The sequence below is a fragment of the Cornus florida genome, unplaced genomic scaffold (assembly GCF_030987335.1).
Source record: "Cornus florida cultivar Cherokee Brave unplaced genomic scaffold, ASM3098733v1 CherokeeBrave_3.0.0_Hap2_Chr03, whole genome shotgun sequence".
NCBI lineage: Eukaryota > Viridiplantae > Streptophyta > Magnoliopsida > Cornales > Cornaceae > Cornus > Cornus florida.
In genome coordinates this window covers 37,209,429-37,226,534 of record NW_026775573.1, presented here as the reverse complement: position 1 = coordinate 37,226,534, position 17,106 = coordinate 37,209,429, and the positions used below count along the sequence as shown (strand labels likewise).

The 17,106-nt window shown below is 36.4% G+C and overlaps 2 protein-coding genes across 2 annotated transcripts; both read right to left on the bottom strand.

Annotated features, from left to right (window-relative positions):
- Nucleotides 1–5,590: 5,590 nt before the first annotated feature.
- Nucleotides 5,591–10,254, bottom strand: LOC132300290 (phospho-2-dehydro-3-deoxyheptonate aldolase 2, chloroplastic-like). Its single transcript, XM_059797309.1, has 5 exons — nt 9,506–10,254; nt 7,937–8,214; nt 7,554–7,830; nt 6,968–7,213; nt 5,591–6,101 (listed from the first exon to the last, which is right to left on the bottom strand). The coding sequence occupies exons 1-5, from the start codon at nt 10,025–10,027 to the stop codon at nt 5,856–5,858; spliced, it is 1,569 nt and encodes a 522-aa protein (XP_059653292.1). The 5' UTR covers nt 10,028–10,254; the 3' UTR covers nt 5,591–5,855.
- Nucleotides 10,255–10,617: 363 nt separating this feature from the next.
- On the bottom strand, nt 10,618–15,143 carry LOC132300289 (phospho-2-dehydro-3-deoxyheptonate aldolase 2, chloroplastic-like). The gene is made up of 5 exons (XM_059797308.1): nt 14,497–15,143; nt 12,778–13,055; nt 12,419–12,695; nt 11,905–12,150; nt 10,618–11,091 (listed from the first exon to the last, which is right to left on the bottom strand). Exons 1-5 carry the CDS (start codon nt 14,974–14,976, stop codon nt 10,855–10,857), a joined length of 1,518 nt encoding a protein of 505 aa, XP_059653291.1. The 5' UTR covers nt 14,977–15,143; the 3' UTR covers nt 10,618–10,854.
- Between the last annotated feature and the right edge of the window lie 1,963 nt (nt 15,144–17,106).

The following is a 17,106-nucleotide window of genomic DNA, read 5'->3' as shown; positions in this document are numbered from 1 at the left end:
CATGGATTAATCATTCTTTGGTATTATCATGCTTAATCAAATCATTTAAAATCATCCATACAAGTTCCAAACTGCACTGGATCCCCGAAAATCCCAAAAACCATAAAAAAATACACTTACTATGTATTTACAAAAAGGGAGCCGGCTCCAATTTAAGGTAGAGCCGGCTCCACTCCCTTTGGAGCCGCCTTTACACCATGTGGTGCCGGCTCTACTTCAATGGAGCCGCCTTCATTGAAGGGTGGAGTCACCTCTACTCTTCCCAGCCTCCGTCTTCTCCGACGCCGACTATTTTCTGACTTTCTGATTGTTCTTGTTAAGGTTCCTAACCCTCTATTCTAGGTTCCAGACAGTCTCAACAAATTTTAAAAAGTACTTATGCATCAATTACATGAATCCAAACAAGTATACATTCAAAGAAAATCAAGAATTAAACCGAAAGCATATATTAACTAACAACAATTTTAATTCGATTAAATTCCATTCAATTCAAGCAAAGATAAATTTTAACATTAATTTAAACCCTGGAGACTACCTAGGCATGCACAGAATACAGGTTTAATGGAAGGAGTTATAATAGAAACTTGCCTTCGGTTTCAGTTTTGAAACCTTAAACCACCGTCTCTAAGTTTTCCAACAGGTTCCCGACTGTTGTCCAATGCCTCCGTTGCTCCTAATTCTAACCCACAATCAACCTCTTCCTTCCTCCTTGGTCCGACCTTTAATCGACAGTCGAAACCTCTCTTTTCCTCCTAAATCTCTCTCTATTTTCTCTCTGCCTCACAGTACGTGAATAGGGTTCTAAAACCCTTGGCAGAATCATAACACATATATATATAGGCTTCTATAAAACTTAATCCTAATTCCAACATAATCATAAGTCGGCGACTACATAAAAATATAAAACCCTAAACTTATAGGTATAAACATAAAATTAAAGACGCGAAATTCAGACATGTAATCCTAAGTTACAAATACATGCATTTCCACATAAACATAAAATAATAAAACAATTTATCAATTAATTCAATTAAATCACCACTTAACCAAATATTTCAATTAAATAAACAATTAACCAAATAATGCAATTAAATAAACAATTAAACAATTAATTCAAATAAATAATAAAATAATTAAACAATTCGGCAAATAATCAAATAAAAATACAACAAATCCATTAATTAAATACCGAGACTATCCTTTTAAAATTAGGTGTATTACAGCCATCCCTACTTTTTGCAGTTTTAGATAACTTGGTTTCCTGTTATGTCTAAACTTCTTATTTGATATAGATTTCTTTCCAAAAGACCTATGCACAAAATTAACTTCTTTTCTATGCTTATCTAGGTTTTTGAAAGTCTATATAAACTTTGTTTCTCATCTAGATTGATACGGCTTTTGCATTAAAACTTTTGATTCCTTTAAAAACCTTTTTGAGAGATTTCATTCAAAAAATCAATTTGATTTTTCTGATTTTATTTGTTGAACACACACATAAAAACGAGAGTGATTTTAGAATGTTGTTCAATTCTTGATCGTGTTCAAAGTCTATTGAATATTGCATCTACAATGATCAGAGAAAGTGGATCTATTTCTTCTACATCAAATTTAGATCTTGCAGAAAATGGATGAAGCGATCACACTTTAGAAGGGTCAAAACATTTGAGGAGTATTGTTTGATCTACCAGCAGTCCTTCTACAGAGATCAAGTATAAGTCTGGAGTTAAGAGCTCTACGACGAGAGGTCACAAAGTCGAGGATTGTTAGCAATTGGTTTTTGGTAAAACAATAAGGTATGGGCCCGAGTCAAAGTCAATTGTACTTAATTCAAATATAGTGGATCGTTTTGTCCTGGACTACATAATCTACGAGGTTTTTCCCACAACAATTGGTTTATATTGTCAATTAGGGTTTCCTCACTAAAAATCACGGTATCATCTCTTAAACTCTATTTGTTTTACTTACTTTCATTTTGCATGTGATTGTTTAATTATTTACTAATTTAAGTAAAACTAATTAAATAGAAATACACTGATTATATCCTTTCTATATAAATACTTAAACTTTCCACACTTTATTCCGCTACACAAACTCACATTTAGTATCAGAGCCAATCTCTACACATTAACTTGATCCTAGTGGAAAGTTTTTGCTTATTTTCAAAAAATTCTTTTATGATGTCTCATGTCTTGAAAGAAGGAGGATCTAATCAATGTGGTCCTTTATTCGAATGAGATAATTATAATTTTTGAAAATTAAAGATGGAAGCTTATTTGCAAAATTCAAGAAGTAAAGTCTGGGTTGTTGTTGAGTTAGGTTATACAACTCCTACTGAGGAAAATACTATGGATGGTAAGGTTGTTCAGGTTTTAAAAGATATGTTCACCTTCACTATACTTGAAACTGGGCGTAATGATGTTAATTAAAAAGCTTTATATACAATTATTAATTCTATTGTTCCATCTGAATATGCTAAAATTTCTAATTTTAAAACTGTCAAAGATGCTTGGAATATTTTGTAGATTACGCATAAAGGGACTTCGAAAGTAAAGTTGTCCAAAATTCAAATGTTTTCTCATAAGTTTGGGAACATTGTAATGAAAGAAGGTGAAATTTTTTTCTACTTTTTATTCTAATCTTCTTAAAATTATTTCTGAACTTCGTCACTTAGGCAAAAGAGTTAGTGATAAAGAAAATTTGTGAGAAATCTTGAGGTATTTACCTAAAAGATTTCAGATAAGAGTAGAAACTATCACTGAACATTGGGATTTGTCTAGTGCTAAAATAGATGAGCTAGGTTGATGGTCCATTAAAAAATTTTGAGATGCAGAATTTTAATCGAAAAAAGAAAAAAAAACCAAACCTCAAGTTGATAATATTGATGAAAATTCTGATGAAGATAGTGGCTCTCATAACTAGGCAATCTAATCAGTTTTTACAAAGTCAACAAAGGAGAATGAATGGCAATGGGACCAACGCTATAAATTTTAATAAGGGGTCAAATTTCAAAATAAATGAAAAGAAATGAGAATAATCTAAAGAAACCGGGTATATTAAGCAAAAATGCCCATGCAAATGGGCATATTAAAATATCTCCAAAATTTAACATATTTCATAGCTGGCAAGTATAGTGGATCAAAGATTAGTGAATTGAAGGAACTTTGTCATTTGCAAAGGGAACTGTCCATTCTTAGGGTTGGAAAATGTAACCAACTGTGCAGATACATCAGAAACCAATTTGATGGATAAGCAGCAACTTGAAAAGTTAGTATTGGAATGGAGTGGCAACGCTAATGATTCACAAAATGCAAGAGAATGTACTTGACAATTTACAGCCTCATACAAGAGTGAAGGATCTTAGCATCATCAACTATGGGGGCACAAGATTCCCAGATTGGTTAGGAGCTCATTTATTTTGCAATATAGTGTCATTAAGTCTTATAAGGTGTGCATATTGCCTTCTCCAAATCAGAGGTTTTAAACAAGCCAACCACGTAAAATTTTGTATTTTGCAAGATTAGATGGTTAAGGAATAATGGGCACACTCAATTCAGGGTTGAAGAACATGAGGCAACTAAAAAAGTTAATGTTCAACTAGAGTGGCAACACAAGTGATCTACAAAAGGGAAGAGAGGTACTTGAAAAGCTACAGCAATATTATGCAGGGGTGAAGGATCTCAGCATCAGAGACTATGGAGGTACAATATTTTCAAATTGGTTGCGATCATTCATTCTGTAATATAGAGTCTTTACACCTAGATTGTTGCGCATATTGCTGTTTATTGAAGCCAATTGGGCAGCTACCCTCTCTAAAACACCTCACAATTGAAGTAATGAAAGCAAAAATGAAGGTCGGCTTAGAGTTCTATGGCAATGCTTCTTTGATCAAGCCATTCGATCTCTGGAGACACTGATGCTTGCAGAGAAACCTCATATAAGTCAGGTATGTGCCTCCTCATTTGGCTGATGCAATCTTGATAACAATTCCCAAAGAATATAATACTTCTTAATTAACATGTGATATCATAGGACAGATTTTAATTAAGATTGTTGCCTCTGTTAGGGTGTTTTGTTTACCTGATTAGATTCTTAATATCTTTGTCTCAAATATATTCTCAATAACAGATGTCCTGAGCAACAAGCCAAGTACCTATTTGCTTTGGGTTTCAGGAGGCAAGCAAATCCCTCAGTGTTTTCTTAGTTCCGGTACATATGCATTGCTCATATGGTTCTGGACATGACCTCAACTTCGGATACATTTGTACAAATGTATCCGAAGTTCCAAACACATGCATCTCTCCGTTTGAATCGGTTTTGGTGATTCTTCAACTACATTGTCTGGCATCTGTTCAAACACATGCTGATTTCCAAAGGATGGAAGGGACGAAAAGATTATTCCGGCTAGTGAAACGGATTGGCAAAGATATCCAAAGTGAAAATGTATAAAAAATTTACAGTATTAAGGTGGGGAAAAGAACTAGTGAGTAAATGAGAAGGAAGAGAGAATGAAAATTGCAGAATTAATGGTTGAAATTCTGGTTGCTCACTGTTGTTCCCAAATGGTTGTCATGAATGATATTTTGGATTACTTGGAGCACAAAAGCTTGGACATTTCTTTCCAGTTCAGCTATGTATTGATGTTTCCTTTACCTGTCACCATTCTGTAGAATGTGTGCATCTTATAACAGTTTTATCAAAACTCTCTGTGAAGATCTTGCTGAGTTGCTGAACTCAAAGTTTTGCGCAGGTATGTGTCCCATACACGACACAATTAAGTTTGAACCTGCATGCCATGTTTGGCTCTTACCTATAAAAATATATATAGACTGTTCGGCCGCATAAAATTAAAATCTTGAAGTTGAAATTGGTAAAAAAACAAATAAGAAAATTGAATAAAAATTTTTTCAAATTTCATCAATTTCAATTCCAAAGCTCCAATTTCATGCAACTGAACACGCCCATAAAGATTTCAAAATACCTAAGTTATCTTAATTTGGTAGAATTTGAATTTCAATAATTATTATAACAATGTATCATTTTAGAGGTTGTACTTGATTAAGATTTTCTTAGGGTTTTAATTTCAGTATCGTTGGTATTATTTGCCCACAATGTCTCGGTGTAGCAGGGTTTCATACATGACTTGGAGATTCCTTCTCAGCCTACCCTCCTACATTTTTAATAATTTATTTTTTGAAAAGGCTGCACTTTTAAAATATTCAATATGTCATGATGCAACATACAATGTAACAATTGTGTAACATTCATGCAGTATCATATTGCATCTCGTTGCAGTATTATAACACCATATAATCAAGAAATTGATATATTTACATAATTATTGCATTGTCGATTTAAAATTATACATTAATCACTGCATTGTCGATTTAAATTATACATTAATCACTGAAAATTGTTACAGTATCATAACACCATTGAATCAAGAAATTGATACATTTACATAATTATTGCATTATGGATTTAAAATTGATGCATTAATCACTGAAAATTGTTGCGTTCACAATTAGGCTCAGAACCGACACATGACGGAAATAACACAAGAAATACTCCTTATTCGTTCTAATAACCCAAATTCCGATAAAAGGAATATATTTATTGCATAATAAAAGATGCGACATACATCATCTCCAAATTCATAGCCTCTAATTCACCTTATTTATATCCATAATTATAACACCCTCAAATCTGTTTTACTCAACTCAGTTTTGCCAAAACTCAATAAGTGACCTTGATTCCTTAAGCAGACCATCACTTTTTCTACAATATACTACATACATAGATAAACTTAAGCCTAAAAGAAGGCGCTAAATTTATATAATATATCGAACTAAATCCTCCTAGTGCTGTGGTCCAAGCCTTCTCCTTCGTAGCCGCTCGGCAATAATGAAGGCAAGCTCTAAAGATTGCGAAGCATTGAGCCTTGGATCACAATGGGTATGGTAACGCGAGCTCAGATCATTATATGTGATGGTTCGTGAGCCCCCAACGCATTCCGTTACATTCTGCCCGGTCATCTCCAGATGAACTCCTCCGGGGTAGCTTCCTTCTTGATCATGCACATCAAAGAATGCTTTCACCTCAGCCTAGCAAGAAAAGAAAAAAAACTCTAATTGTTATTATTATAACAATAATTAGGGAAGAAGAATACAGAAACCACCCCCTCACTGCCACCACCACCACCGAACAAGAACCACGCCAACAAATCAGAAAATATGTAATAACGACGAGATAAGCATTGTGTCAAATCAGAGAATATGTAATAACGACAAGATAAGCATTGTGTTTCACATTGAGATTAAGTTCTGAACATACAAGTTGACAAACACGCAGTAGGTGGTTGTACAGCTTTGAAGCAAGCCCGAGTAGTTATTGATTGCAACTCGCAAGTCGCAAGTTGCATATCAAATGCAATCTTACCTACTACACTTTTTTTTTTCTTCCTAAACATGCAATCAATTAGGATTCTTGTTGCAGTACATGGTTTAACAAAACACAAAGATCAGAACCATTTATCAAGTAAACCAATAATTACATACTAAATTAATTGATACCTACTACAGAAAATTAGTGAGTATGATGAGGTTTCCAAACTCAACAAGAATAGAACTGCTATAACGATTTATACAATTGGAGAGTATATTAAACTTTTTTATATATCAAGAAACATCGAACAGTATCTTAATATAATTTTACAGATCAAGGACAGAAAAAAGTAACATTTGGGGTGTAAAACAGCCTAATTAGGAATTGGAAAAGAGATTTATCTCATATTTGGGTTTGGTACAAGTTTTACAGCATACTAAAACATGATACACACACACATGTATATATTTGTTTATGATGCAGACTCTTTGGAATGTACTGTTAGATAAAATTCTATACCAATAAGCACACCAAAACAAAGTTCACATTACAAACTTGTAAGAATGAAATATGATAGTAAACATACCCTGATTGAGTCGAAGGAACGGGTTTTAAGTCCACAAGGAGCTTTGATGGTGTTCCCATGCATCGGGTCGCTGACCCAAGTGACAATCTGACCTGCCCTGCGGACTGCCTTAATCAGATGGGGAAGCTTCACTCTCATATTCTCAGCTCCCATTCTTGTAATGATTGTTATTCTTCCAGGCTTGTTCTGAGGATTCAGAATTTCAATAAGCCTAAGTAGCTCATTTGGGTCCATCTTATCACTCACCTGCATCATAAATGCTTTCATTTTAGTTGCCTCGTACTTGTTTCTTTTTTCTTTTCTTTTTTTTTTTTGGGGGGGGGGGGGGGGGGGGGGGGGTTGTTTGTAACAACTGGTTTTGAAACTTCAATAGCGATAACAATATGCAGAAATACAGATTATGCCAAATTTAAAACCTAAATAACTCCATAAGTTAATATATGACATTTTAGTGAAGTCATTCATCGGCGCCAACAAAAAGGTCATGGTCTTGTTTAGTATAACCAATTAATAGAAAGTTGAAGATGTAGAAAAAAATAATAATAATCTGTCAAAATTAAATGAAAACTAATGCACTCAATAATACCTTGATGCCAAGTGGGTTGGCAACTCCTCTAAGGAACTCAATATGGGAGCCATCCAGTTGCCGTGTGCGTTCCCCAACCCAAACCATGTGAGCTGAGCAGTCATAGTAAAGACCAGTTGTTGAATCCTCCCTAGTAAGTGCCTGCTCATAAGGCAGAAGCAAGCACTCATGGGATGTCCAGAACTCTGTTGTGGACATGATTGGGTGGTTAACTGTGAATCCAGCAGCAGCCATGAACCCTAGGGCCTCATCAACTCGGTTAGCCAGTTCACGATACCTATTGACAGACGAATAACAAAAATTACTTAAACATAACCGGAAACAAGAAAGTCCCAAACATTAGTAAGGAGATTTATATTAAAGTGAAGGAGCAAAAATTATACCTATCCCCCTGCTCACTGTGCTCGGTGAAATCAAGATTCCACTGAGTAACCCTCTGCATGGCAGCATAGCCTCCAGTAGCAAAAGCTCTAAGAAGGTTTAATGTTGCTACAGATTGGGTGTAGGCCCTAATCATCCTGTTGGGGTCTGGAATTCTTGATTTCTCATCAAAGGCATCCCCATTCACATTGTCGCCTCTGTAGCTCGGCAGCTTCACTCCATCTTTTTCTTCAAAGGGATCTGATCTTGGCTTTGCAAATTGACCCGCCATTCTTCCCACCTAGATAATCATATCAATAGTTTCAATTATTCAACACTAAATGTATACATATAGATATATATACACACACATATATTGATAAACACATTCTCAAGGCCATCAAATATAGTTAATAATATTGATGTGTGATCCAAAAATAAGAACTTACTCAAAAATATATTATGAAACAAAAATCAACTCTAGATTGCCATCGTTGCATTTATTATGAAACAAAAAAGAGAGGCTCTACTCTTGGTTCTATAAGTCCACTGGCCAATCTTTACACCTAATGATCATATCAATGATCCCTGATCACTCAATTCATATCATCTCATAAAATCACTAAATTCTTGTGCAAAGACTAACCAATTGAATATATTTTGCAAATTAATTCATAATTCTTCCCACCTAAAAAAATCAGAAGATTTGTAATTTTCAACCTCAATCCTTTTTCTTTTTTCTTTTTTTCCATTGGCAAGAAGCTCACGCATCCATTTGTCCCAACGGGGACTCGAATCCTCACCATTCCCTTTGGGAGGTAGAGGAGATACCACTAAACTACAGCCTTTGGTACCTCAATCCCATTATTCATAAGCCATAACTACAATAACCATGTAGTGTCACGGGATCAATTACCAACTAAAAATAAATATAAAGCACTCCGACGATAATTTCACAAGATATTAGTTAAGCTGCCATTCTTCCCGCCTAAACAATAATATCGTCTCTTTTAGCATTCAATGTCAAAGCTCATGCAAGGAATTTCTCAAATATGAACCCAAAAAACAAATAAAAAAAAGTGCATATCTGTTTTTCCCCATTCAGGTTCAAAATTCTACCTACCTACCTAATCATACACACAATTTTTAATAAGTTTCAAAACATAACATAGAATTTCCCGAATTTTTTATGAACCAAATAAACAATTAAACATAAAAAGCTTCGATCTTATCCCTGAACCATGACCCACAATTATGCCTACTTAAATAATCATTTCCACAATTTCTAACCAGTCCAATTCCACCCTATGTATAGAAACACGTGTATATACTATATACACAAACTCACACACATTGTTACACTAATTTCTCAATTTACCATAGAAGCATAAAGAGATCAACCAATTTACAGAGAAAAAAGAAAAGAATTTAAATCCAAAATTCAACCTAACTTAAACAATCATAACCATTATTCCTAATCACTCAATTCCAATTCCATTCACCAAATTATTTTTTATAAAATTAATATATATATATATATATATATATAGCAAATTAGAAGAGAATAAACAGTGGAAAGAAAAATATTAGACCTTGATGACAGGCATTTGTCCACCAAACATGAGAACAACACTCATTTGAAGAAGCACCCGAAAGGTGTCCCGAATGTTGTTGGCACTGAATTCTTTGAAGCTCTCGGCGCAATCCCCTCCCTGCATCAGAAAGGCATTCCCGAGGGCGGCCTGGCCCAGCCGCTCTTCAAGTTTCCGAGCCTCGCCGGCAAACACAACCGGAGGGAACGATTCTAGGGTTTTCAGGACCGAATCGAGCTCAGCCTCGTCGGGGTATTCCGGCAACTGGAGGGCCTGTTTCGACTTCCAGCTACCGACCATCCACTTTTGGGGAGATTGGTCGATTCTAGGCGTCGAATTGGTTGACTTTTTGGCAAGGTGGTCAGCGGAATGGACGGCCGAGCTGCGGTTGACTGATCTTGTTTTAGGGTTTTGATTGGTGGGGAGGTGATAGAGGTAGATGGGTTTGGAGGAAGATGGAGCGAATTGGGTTTTGAGGAGGAAATCGGAGGAGAGAGCTGAACTGATGCCTTCGAGAGCCATTTTCTTTTTTTTTCTCTTCTCTTTCCGCCTGATAGAGAAAGAAACTAGATAGAGTTGGAGAGAAAAAAGATCTGGAGGCTCGTCGGATTTTTATAGAGAGAGAGCTGAGTTGGAGTGAGATTTTATAGGTAAGTGATTGTTTGTGAGATTTATATAAGAGAGAAAGAGAGATGCTGTAACAACTTGTAACATCTGGTGGAATTGGGAATTATTAGTACGGAGCAGTAGCTAGACATGGTGGTTACACGCGTGGGGAGATCCAACAGTCCGTGGTCTCAAGACTCTCAGCTGAAAAATAATAATATAAATATAATGAACAATAAAAATTGTATCTCTTTTTATTTCTTTTCTTTTTGATCAACTAAAATTCATTCTTTTTAAAAAGTATTTCATGTATAACAATCATGTAATATTTTCTAATTTTTTAAAAAAGACATTCTTTTTAAAAACAAAGAGGGACGGTTCTTCAAAAGAAATATTTTTTTTTTAAAAAAAATAAAGAGAATATATCATTATATTGTGATGCAATATTATAATTTCATGTATTAGATAGCACATAAGACAAAAATAACATCAGAGAAAATCCTTGGTTGAATAAAAGAATATATTTTATTGCATAATCTGAAATTTCAGTCAAGATGGCGACATACATCATCTCAATATTCAAAACCTCTCTAATTCACTTTCTCACTTTTGCCAAAAGTCAAAAGTGACCTTGATTCACTTTTTCTAGTATATACATGGATATCACCTTAAAAGAAGGCGCAAAATACATGTAATGTATAGCAAACTCTCTCTCCTCCTAGAGCCTGTGTGCTGTGATCCAATCATCCAAGCCGTCTTTTTCGTAGCCGCTCTGCAATAATGAAGGCAAGCTCTAAAGATTGGGAAGCATTGAGCCTTGGGTCACAATGGGTATGGTAGTGCGAGCTCAGATCATTGTATGTGATAGTTCGTGAGCCTCCAACGCATTCCGTCACATTCTGCCCGGTCATCTCCAGATGAACTCCTCCTGGGTAGCTTTTTTCTTGATCATGCACATCGAAGAATGCTGTCAACTCAGCCTGCCAAGAAAATAACCTCTAATTGTTATTATTATGACAAAAAGTAGGGAAGAATAATACAGAAACCACCCCACTCCCGCCGCCGCCACCACCACCAAACAACCACCACGTCAACAAATCAGAAAAATACGTAATAACGACACGATAAGCATTGTGCTTCAAATTGAGATTAAGTTCTGAACCATAAAAGTTGGCAAACACGCAGTAAGTTGTAGTCCAGCTTTGAAGCAAGCTCAAGTAGTTATTGATTACGATCTCTCTCGAGTAGGTATATCAAATGCAATCTTACCAACCTACTACACCTTTTTTTTCCCTTTCCCATTAGGATTTTTGCAGTACATGGTTTAACAAAACACAAAGACCAGATCGATTTCTACAAAGAAGGGAAAAAAAACACACACACACAAATATCAAGTGAAGCAATAATTACATACTAAATTAATTGATACTACTACTGAAAATTAGTGTCAAACTGGAAAAGAATTCAACTGCTAAAACAACTTGAACAATTAAATGTATATTAAACATTTATTATATCAAGAAACATTGAACAGTATCTTTTATACAATTTTACACATCAAGGACAGAAAAAAATCACATTTGGAGTGCAAAACAGCAGAATTATGAATTGGAAAAGAGATTTATCTGATATTTGGGTTTTGTACAATATGAGATATATATATACACACATATTTATGTTTGTGATACAGACTCTTTGGATTGTACTGTCAGATAAAATTTTATCCTAATAAGCACACCAAAACAAAGTTCACAGTACAAACATACAAGAAAGAAATACGATAGTAAACATACCCTGATTGAATCAAAGGAACGGGTTTTAAGTCCACAAGGAGCTTTTATGGTGTTCCCATGCATTGGGTCACTAACCCAAGTGACAATCTGACCTGCACTGCGGACTGCCCTAATCAGATGGGGAAGCTTCACTCTCATATTCTCAGCTCCCATTCTTGTAATGATTGATATTCTTCCAGGCTTGTTCTGAGGATTCAGAATTTCAATTAGCCTAACTAACTCATTTGGGTCCATCTTATCACTCACCTGCATCATAAATGCCTTCATTTTAGTTGCCTCATCCTTTTTTCTTTTCTTTTCTTTTCTTGTTTTTTCTTTGGCAATTACATAACACAACTGGTTTTGAAACTTCAAAAGGGATAACAATATCCATAAATAAATAATTTCATAAGTTAATACATGACATTTTAGTGAACATGGTCATGTTTAGTATAACAAATAGAAAGTTGAAGATGTAAAAAGGAAATAATAATCTGTCAAAATTAAATGAAAAAAAGAATGTACTCAACAATACCTTGATGCCAAGTGGGTTGGCAACTCCTCTAAGGAACTCAACATGGGCGCCATCCAGTTGCCGTGTGCGTTCCCCAACCCAAACCATGTGAGCTGAGCAGTCATAATAACGACCAGTAATTGAATCCTTCCTTGTAAATGCCTGCTCATAAGGCAGAAGCAAACACTCATGGGATGTCCAGAATTCTGTTGTGGACATGATTGGGTGGCTAACTGTGAGTCCAAGAGCAGCCATGAACCCTAGGGCCTCATCAACTCGGTGAGCCAATTCAAGATACCTATTGACAGACCATTAAAAAATTAATTAACGTAACCAGAAACAACAAAGTTCCAAATATTGTGAAGAAGCAAAAATTATACCTATCCCCCTGCTCACTGTGCTCGGTGAAATCGAGATTCCACTGAGTAACCCTCTGCATGGCAGCATAGCCTCCAGTAGCAAAAGACCTAAGAAGGTTTAGTGTTCCTACAGATTGAAGGTACGCCCTGGTCATCCTGTGGGGGTCTGGAATTCTTGATTTCTCATCAAAGGCATCCCCATTCACATTATCCCCTCTGTAGCTCGGCAGCTTCACTCCATCTCTCTCTTCAAAGGGATCTGATCTTGGCTTTGCAAATTGACCAGCCATTCTTCCCACCTAGATAGTGAAATCAATAGTTTCAATTACTCAACCCTAAACATCATCATACATATAGATACATACACACACATATATATTGATAAACATATTCTCAAGGCCATCCTATATAGTTACTAATATTGACGTGTGATCCAAAAATAAGAAACTAACTCAAAAGTATATTATGAAACAAAAATTTGTAATAGATTGCCATCGTTGCATTTATTATGAAACAAAAAAAGAGAGGCTCTACTCTTGGTTCTTTGCGAGAGCCGAGATATCCGTTGTCGAGATATCTCGTGAACCATCGAGTCTTTGAACGCAAGTTGCGCCCGAAGCCATCCGGCCGAGGGCACATCTGCGTCTGATATCGTGTCGCCCACCCCCCCCCCCCCCCCCCCCCCCCCCCGGCGCACATCCCATGCGACGGGGGCGGACAATGGTCCCCCTGTGCGCTATCAGTTTGCGGTCGGCCCAAAAAACAAGTCGCCCGCGACGTCAGTCGCGACAATTGGTGGTTGAGAAAATAAAAACTCTCGAGCGTCATGTCGCGCGCCCCGACGTCGCCGGCGAGAAGCTCCAGCAACCCTGATGCGCCGTCACCGACGGTGCCTCGACCGTGACCCCAGGTCAGGCGGGACTACTCGCTGAGTTTAAGCATATCAATAAGCGGAGGAAAGGAAACTTACAAGGATCCCCCTAGTATAAGTCCACCGGCAAATCTTTACACCTATTGATCATATCCCTGATCCCTAATCACTCAATTCATGTCATCTCATATAATCTCTAAATTCTTGTGCAAAGACTAACCAATTGAATATATTTTGCAAATTAATCCACAATTCTTCTCACCTACAGGTGATTTATAATTTTCAACCCCAATCTCCCATTATTCATAAGTAAGGTAGTGTCACGAGATCAATTACCAACTAAAAACAAATAAAAAGCACTCGGCAAGACACTAGTTAAGCTGTCATTCTTCCCGGCTAAACAATCATACCGTCTCTTTTAGAGATCATGTATAAGAATTTCTCAAATATGAACCCAATAAAAAATATAAAAAAGTGCACAGCTGTTTTTTCCCATTCAGGTTTAAAATTTTACCTACCTAAGTATTCACACGCACTAATTAAAAAATCAAACATAAAAAGCTTTAATCTTATCCCTGCAACATGACCCACTATTCTGTCTACTTAAATAATCATGTCCACAATTTCTAACCAGTCGAATTCCACCCTACTTACAGATACACAGTATACACACAAAGCCACACATATATATACACTAATTTCCCAATTTACCATAGACAGAGAAAACAATGTACACCCAAAATTCAACCTACCTTAACAAGCATACCCATTATTCCTAATCACCCAATTCCAATTCCATTCACCAAATTATTCAAAAAAAAAAAAAAAAAAAACAGAGAGAATAAACAGAGGAAAGAAAAATATTAGACCTTGATGACAGGCATTTGTCCACCAAACATGAGAACCACACCCATCTGAAGAAGCACCCGAAGGGTGTCCCGAATGTTGTTGGCAGTGAATTCCTTGAAGCTCTCCGCGCAATCCCCTCCCTGCATCAGAAAGGCATTCCCGAGGGCGGCCTGGCCCAGCCGCTCTTCAAGTGTCAGAGCCTCGCCGGCGAACACAATCGGAGGGAACGATTTTAGGTCTTTCAGGACCGATTCGAGCTCGGCCTCGTCGGGGTATTCCGGCAACTGGAGAGCCCGTTTCGACTTCCAGCTATCGACAGTCCACTCTTCGGGAGATGGGTCGTCGGAATGGACGGCCGAGATGCGGCGGATTGGTCTTGTATTACTGTTTTGATTAATGGGGAGGTGGGAGCGAGAGTTGGGTTTGGAGGAAGATGGAATGAAATGGGTTTTCACAAGGAAATTGGAAGAGAGAGCTGAGCTGATGCCTGGGAGAGCCATTCCCTCTCCTCGTTCTAGAAAGAGAAATTACACAGAGTAAAAAAAAACACTGGAGTAAAAACTCAGATTTTACAGCGAATTGATGGTTTGTGATACTGTATTTTATATAGCGAGAAAGAGAGGTGTTAGGGTTTGTAGTTACTTGTAACATCATAGGTAAAGGTAGAATTGGGAATTGTAAGTAATCATAGGTAAGGTAGAATTGGGAATTGTAAGTAGTAGTTAGGTGTAAAGACGGGTGGGCCATCCTGTCTATCCATCTGTTTGTGTCACCGTAAGCGTTTCAAATGGAATATTTGAAGTAACATTGAATCAAGTATTAGCTTCAAATCAAATATTTGACGTTACATTGAATCGAGAATTAGTTTTGATATCATGAAACCCACCCATTTATTTATAATGTCCGTATTATATTTGAGAATATTTCATGTATAGTGTGAAATCACAACAAAATATAACATTACACTCTATGGGGGTTCATTGAGAATTCGCCAGAGATTGACCGTCCCTAATGCCAAATAGGAAGAGGTTTTTAAAATTATTATTTTTTTATAGGGTTAATTTTGAAATTTGTCATATTGACAATCATACACAACTTAACCGTTTTTTTGAACAAAAACACTCCCTTAGGTTTGATAAAGCTAACAAAGACACCCCAATGTTAGTGAATTGACATTATTATCCCTTGATACATTCAATTACCAATTTATCCGATACAATTCTTTCTTATTGACCAAAATACCCTACTAATAAACCAAAGCCGCCACCATCCACTCCTAAATGAACCCACCACCACCCTATCATGCACAGAATCTACTGCCAATGTTCAAGGATTCTTGCTGTCTTTGCTCACCGGACATAACATCCTCAGTCGAGCTCGTCTTCCTCCTCATCAGACTTTTCTCTACACCGCCATTCCGCCGCCGCCAGATCTTCCTCTCCGGCTGTCTTAATTTGCTAGCCAAAATCTGAGTTCTTTGGATAAATTACTCAAAACTTCATGAATTCGAAGGATTAGACTAAGAACAAGTTTCAAAATACATTCATGCATTCAATATATATATATATATATATATATATATATATATATATACCTTTCGATACCATTATTGAGCCTAAATTACTCAATTGGATTGATCTCGAAATTCCTCGAAATTGGTTATTTGATAACATCAATTCTGAACCAAAATTGCGCATTCGCAAAGCTCTTATCACAAAAAAGCTTCAACGTGCACCAAGTTTATGTGCTTTCCAAACATTGTTAATTTCTTCATAAAGATCGTTTGGAAGACCAGGATTGTAGAAATTGTTAATTTCTGCAGCATCCGGAATTTGAGAAAACATTTTTTGTGAGGCCCTCGTTAAGATTAAGGGGTTAACCCTGCTGGTGTTAATGTTCGAACTGAAATGGTATAATATTATTGCTCAATATTCTTTTGCTATTGAACATATCAAAGGAACTAACAACTTTCTTGCAGATTTCTTAAGCAGACCAACAGAACTATCTAACCATGATAATTCTCTCTCCTTGCTTACAGATGGATGAACACAACTATCCACCAAAAGATAAAGATGGTTGGATCACTATTGCTAAAAAAGTAATGGATAAGCCAACTCCATCACAACCAAAAAAATGGTTCATGGTTTTTGCTGGACACCATCCTGGCATTTATGCAGAATGGAATGCCTGTCACAAACAGCTCCGTTCCTTTAATGGTTCTTGCTTCAAAGCATATGAAACTCTTATGGATGCTTAAACAGTTTTCTATAATGTGGGTCAAGCCTCACAAAAAATGTTTTCTAAAATTCTGGATGCTGCAGAAATTAACAATTTCTACAATCCTGGTCTTCCAAACGATCTTTATAAAGAAATTAACAATGTTTGGAAAGTACATAAACTTGGTGCACATAAGAAATTCAGACAACATCTGAGCGCTCTTACAGCCCTCATCGCTGAACAAGCAGCCATGAATGTTGAGCTTAAATAGCTTTGCATCCAGATCTGTCTTACTATTGACTGGGAAAAAGATTTTTCTTTAGCTCAAATTAATTGTTTTCTTAAACTTGCCCTGTTAGTAGGAGAACAAGATTTTCCACAAAATACGTTTGCAAAAATCAATCATATATGTC

Coding starts and splice junctions, on each gene's coding strand:
- LOC132300289 (XM_059797308.1), bottom strand. CDS start 14,976: ATGGCTCTCCCAGGCATCAGCTCAGCTCTCTCTTCCAATTTCCTTGTG. Junction 13,056..14,496: donor GACAAATGCCTGTCATCAAG/GTCTAATATTTT, acceptor TTCACTATCTAG/GTGGGAAGAATGGCTGGTCA. Junction 12,151..12,418: donor CCAACCCACTTGGCATCAAG/GTATTGTTGAGT, acceptor TTTATGATGCAG/GTGAGTGATAAGATGGACCC.
- LOC132300290 (XM_059797309.1), bottom strand. CDS start 10,027: ATGGCTCTCGAAGGCATCAGTTCAGCTCTCTCCTCCGATTTCCTCCTC. Junction 8,215..9,505: donor GACAAATGCCTGTCATCAAG/GTCTAATATTTT, acceptor ATGATTATCTAG/GTGGGAAGAATGGCGGGTCA. Junction 7,214..7,553: donor CCAACCCACTTGGCATCAAG/GTATTATTGAGT, acceptor TTTATGATGCAG/GTGAGTGATAAGATGGACCC.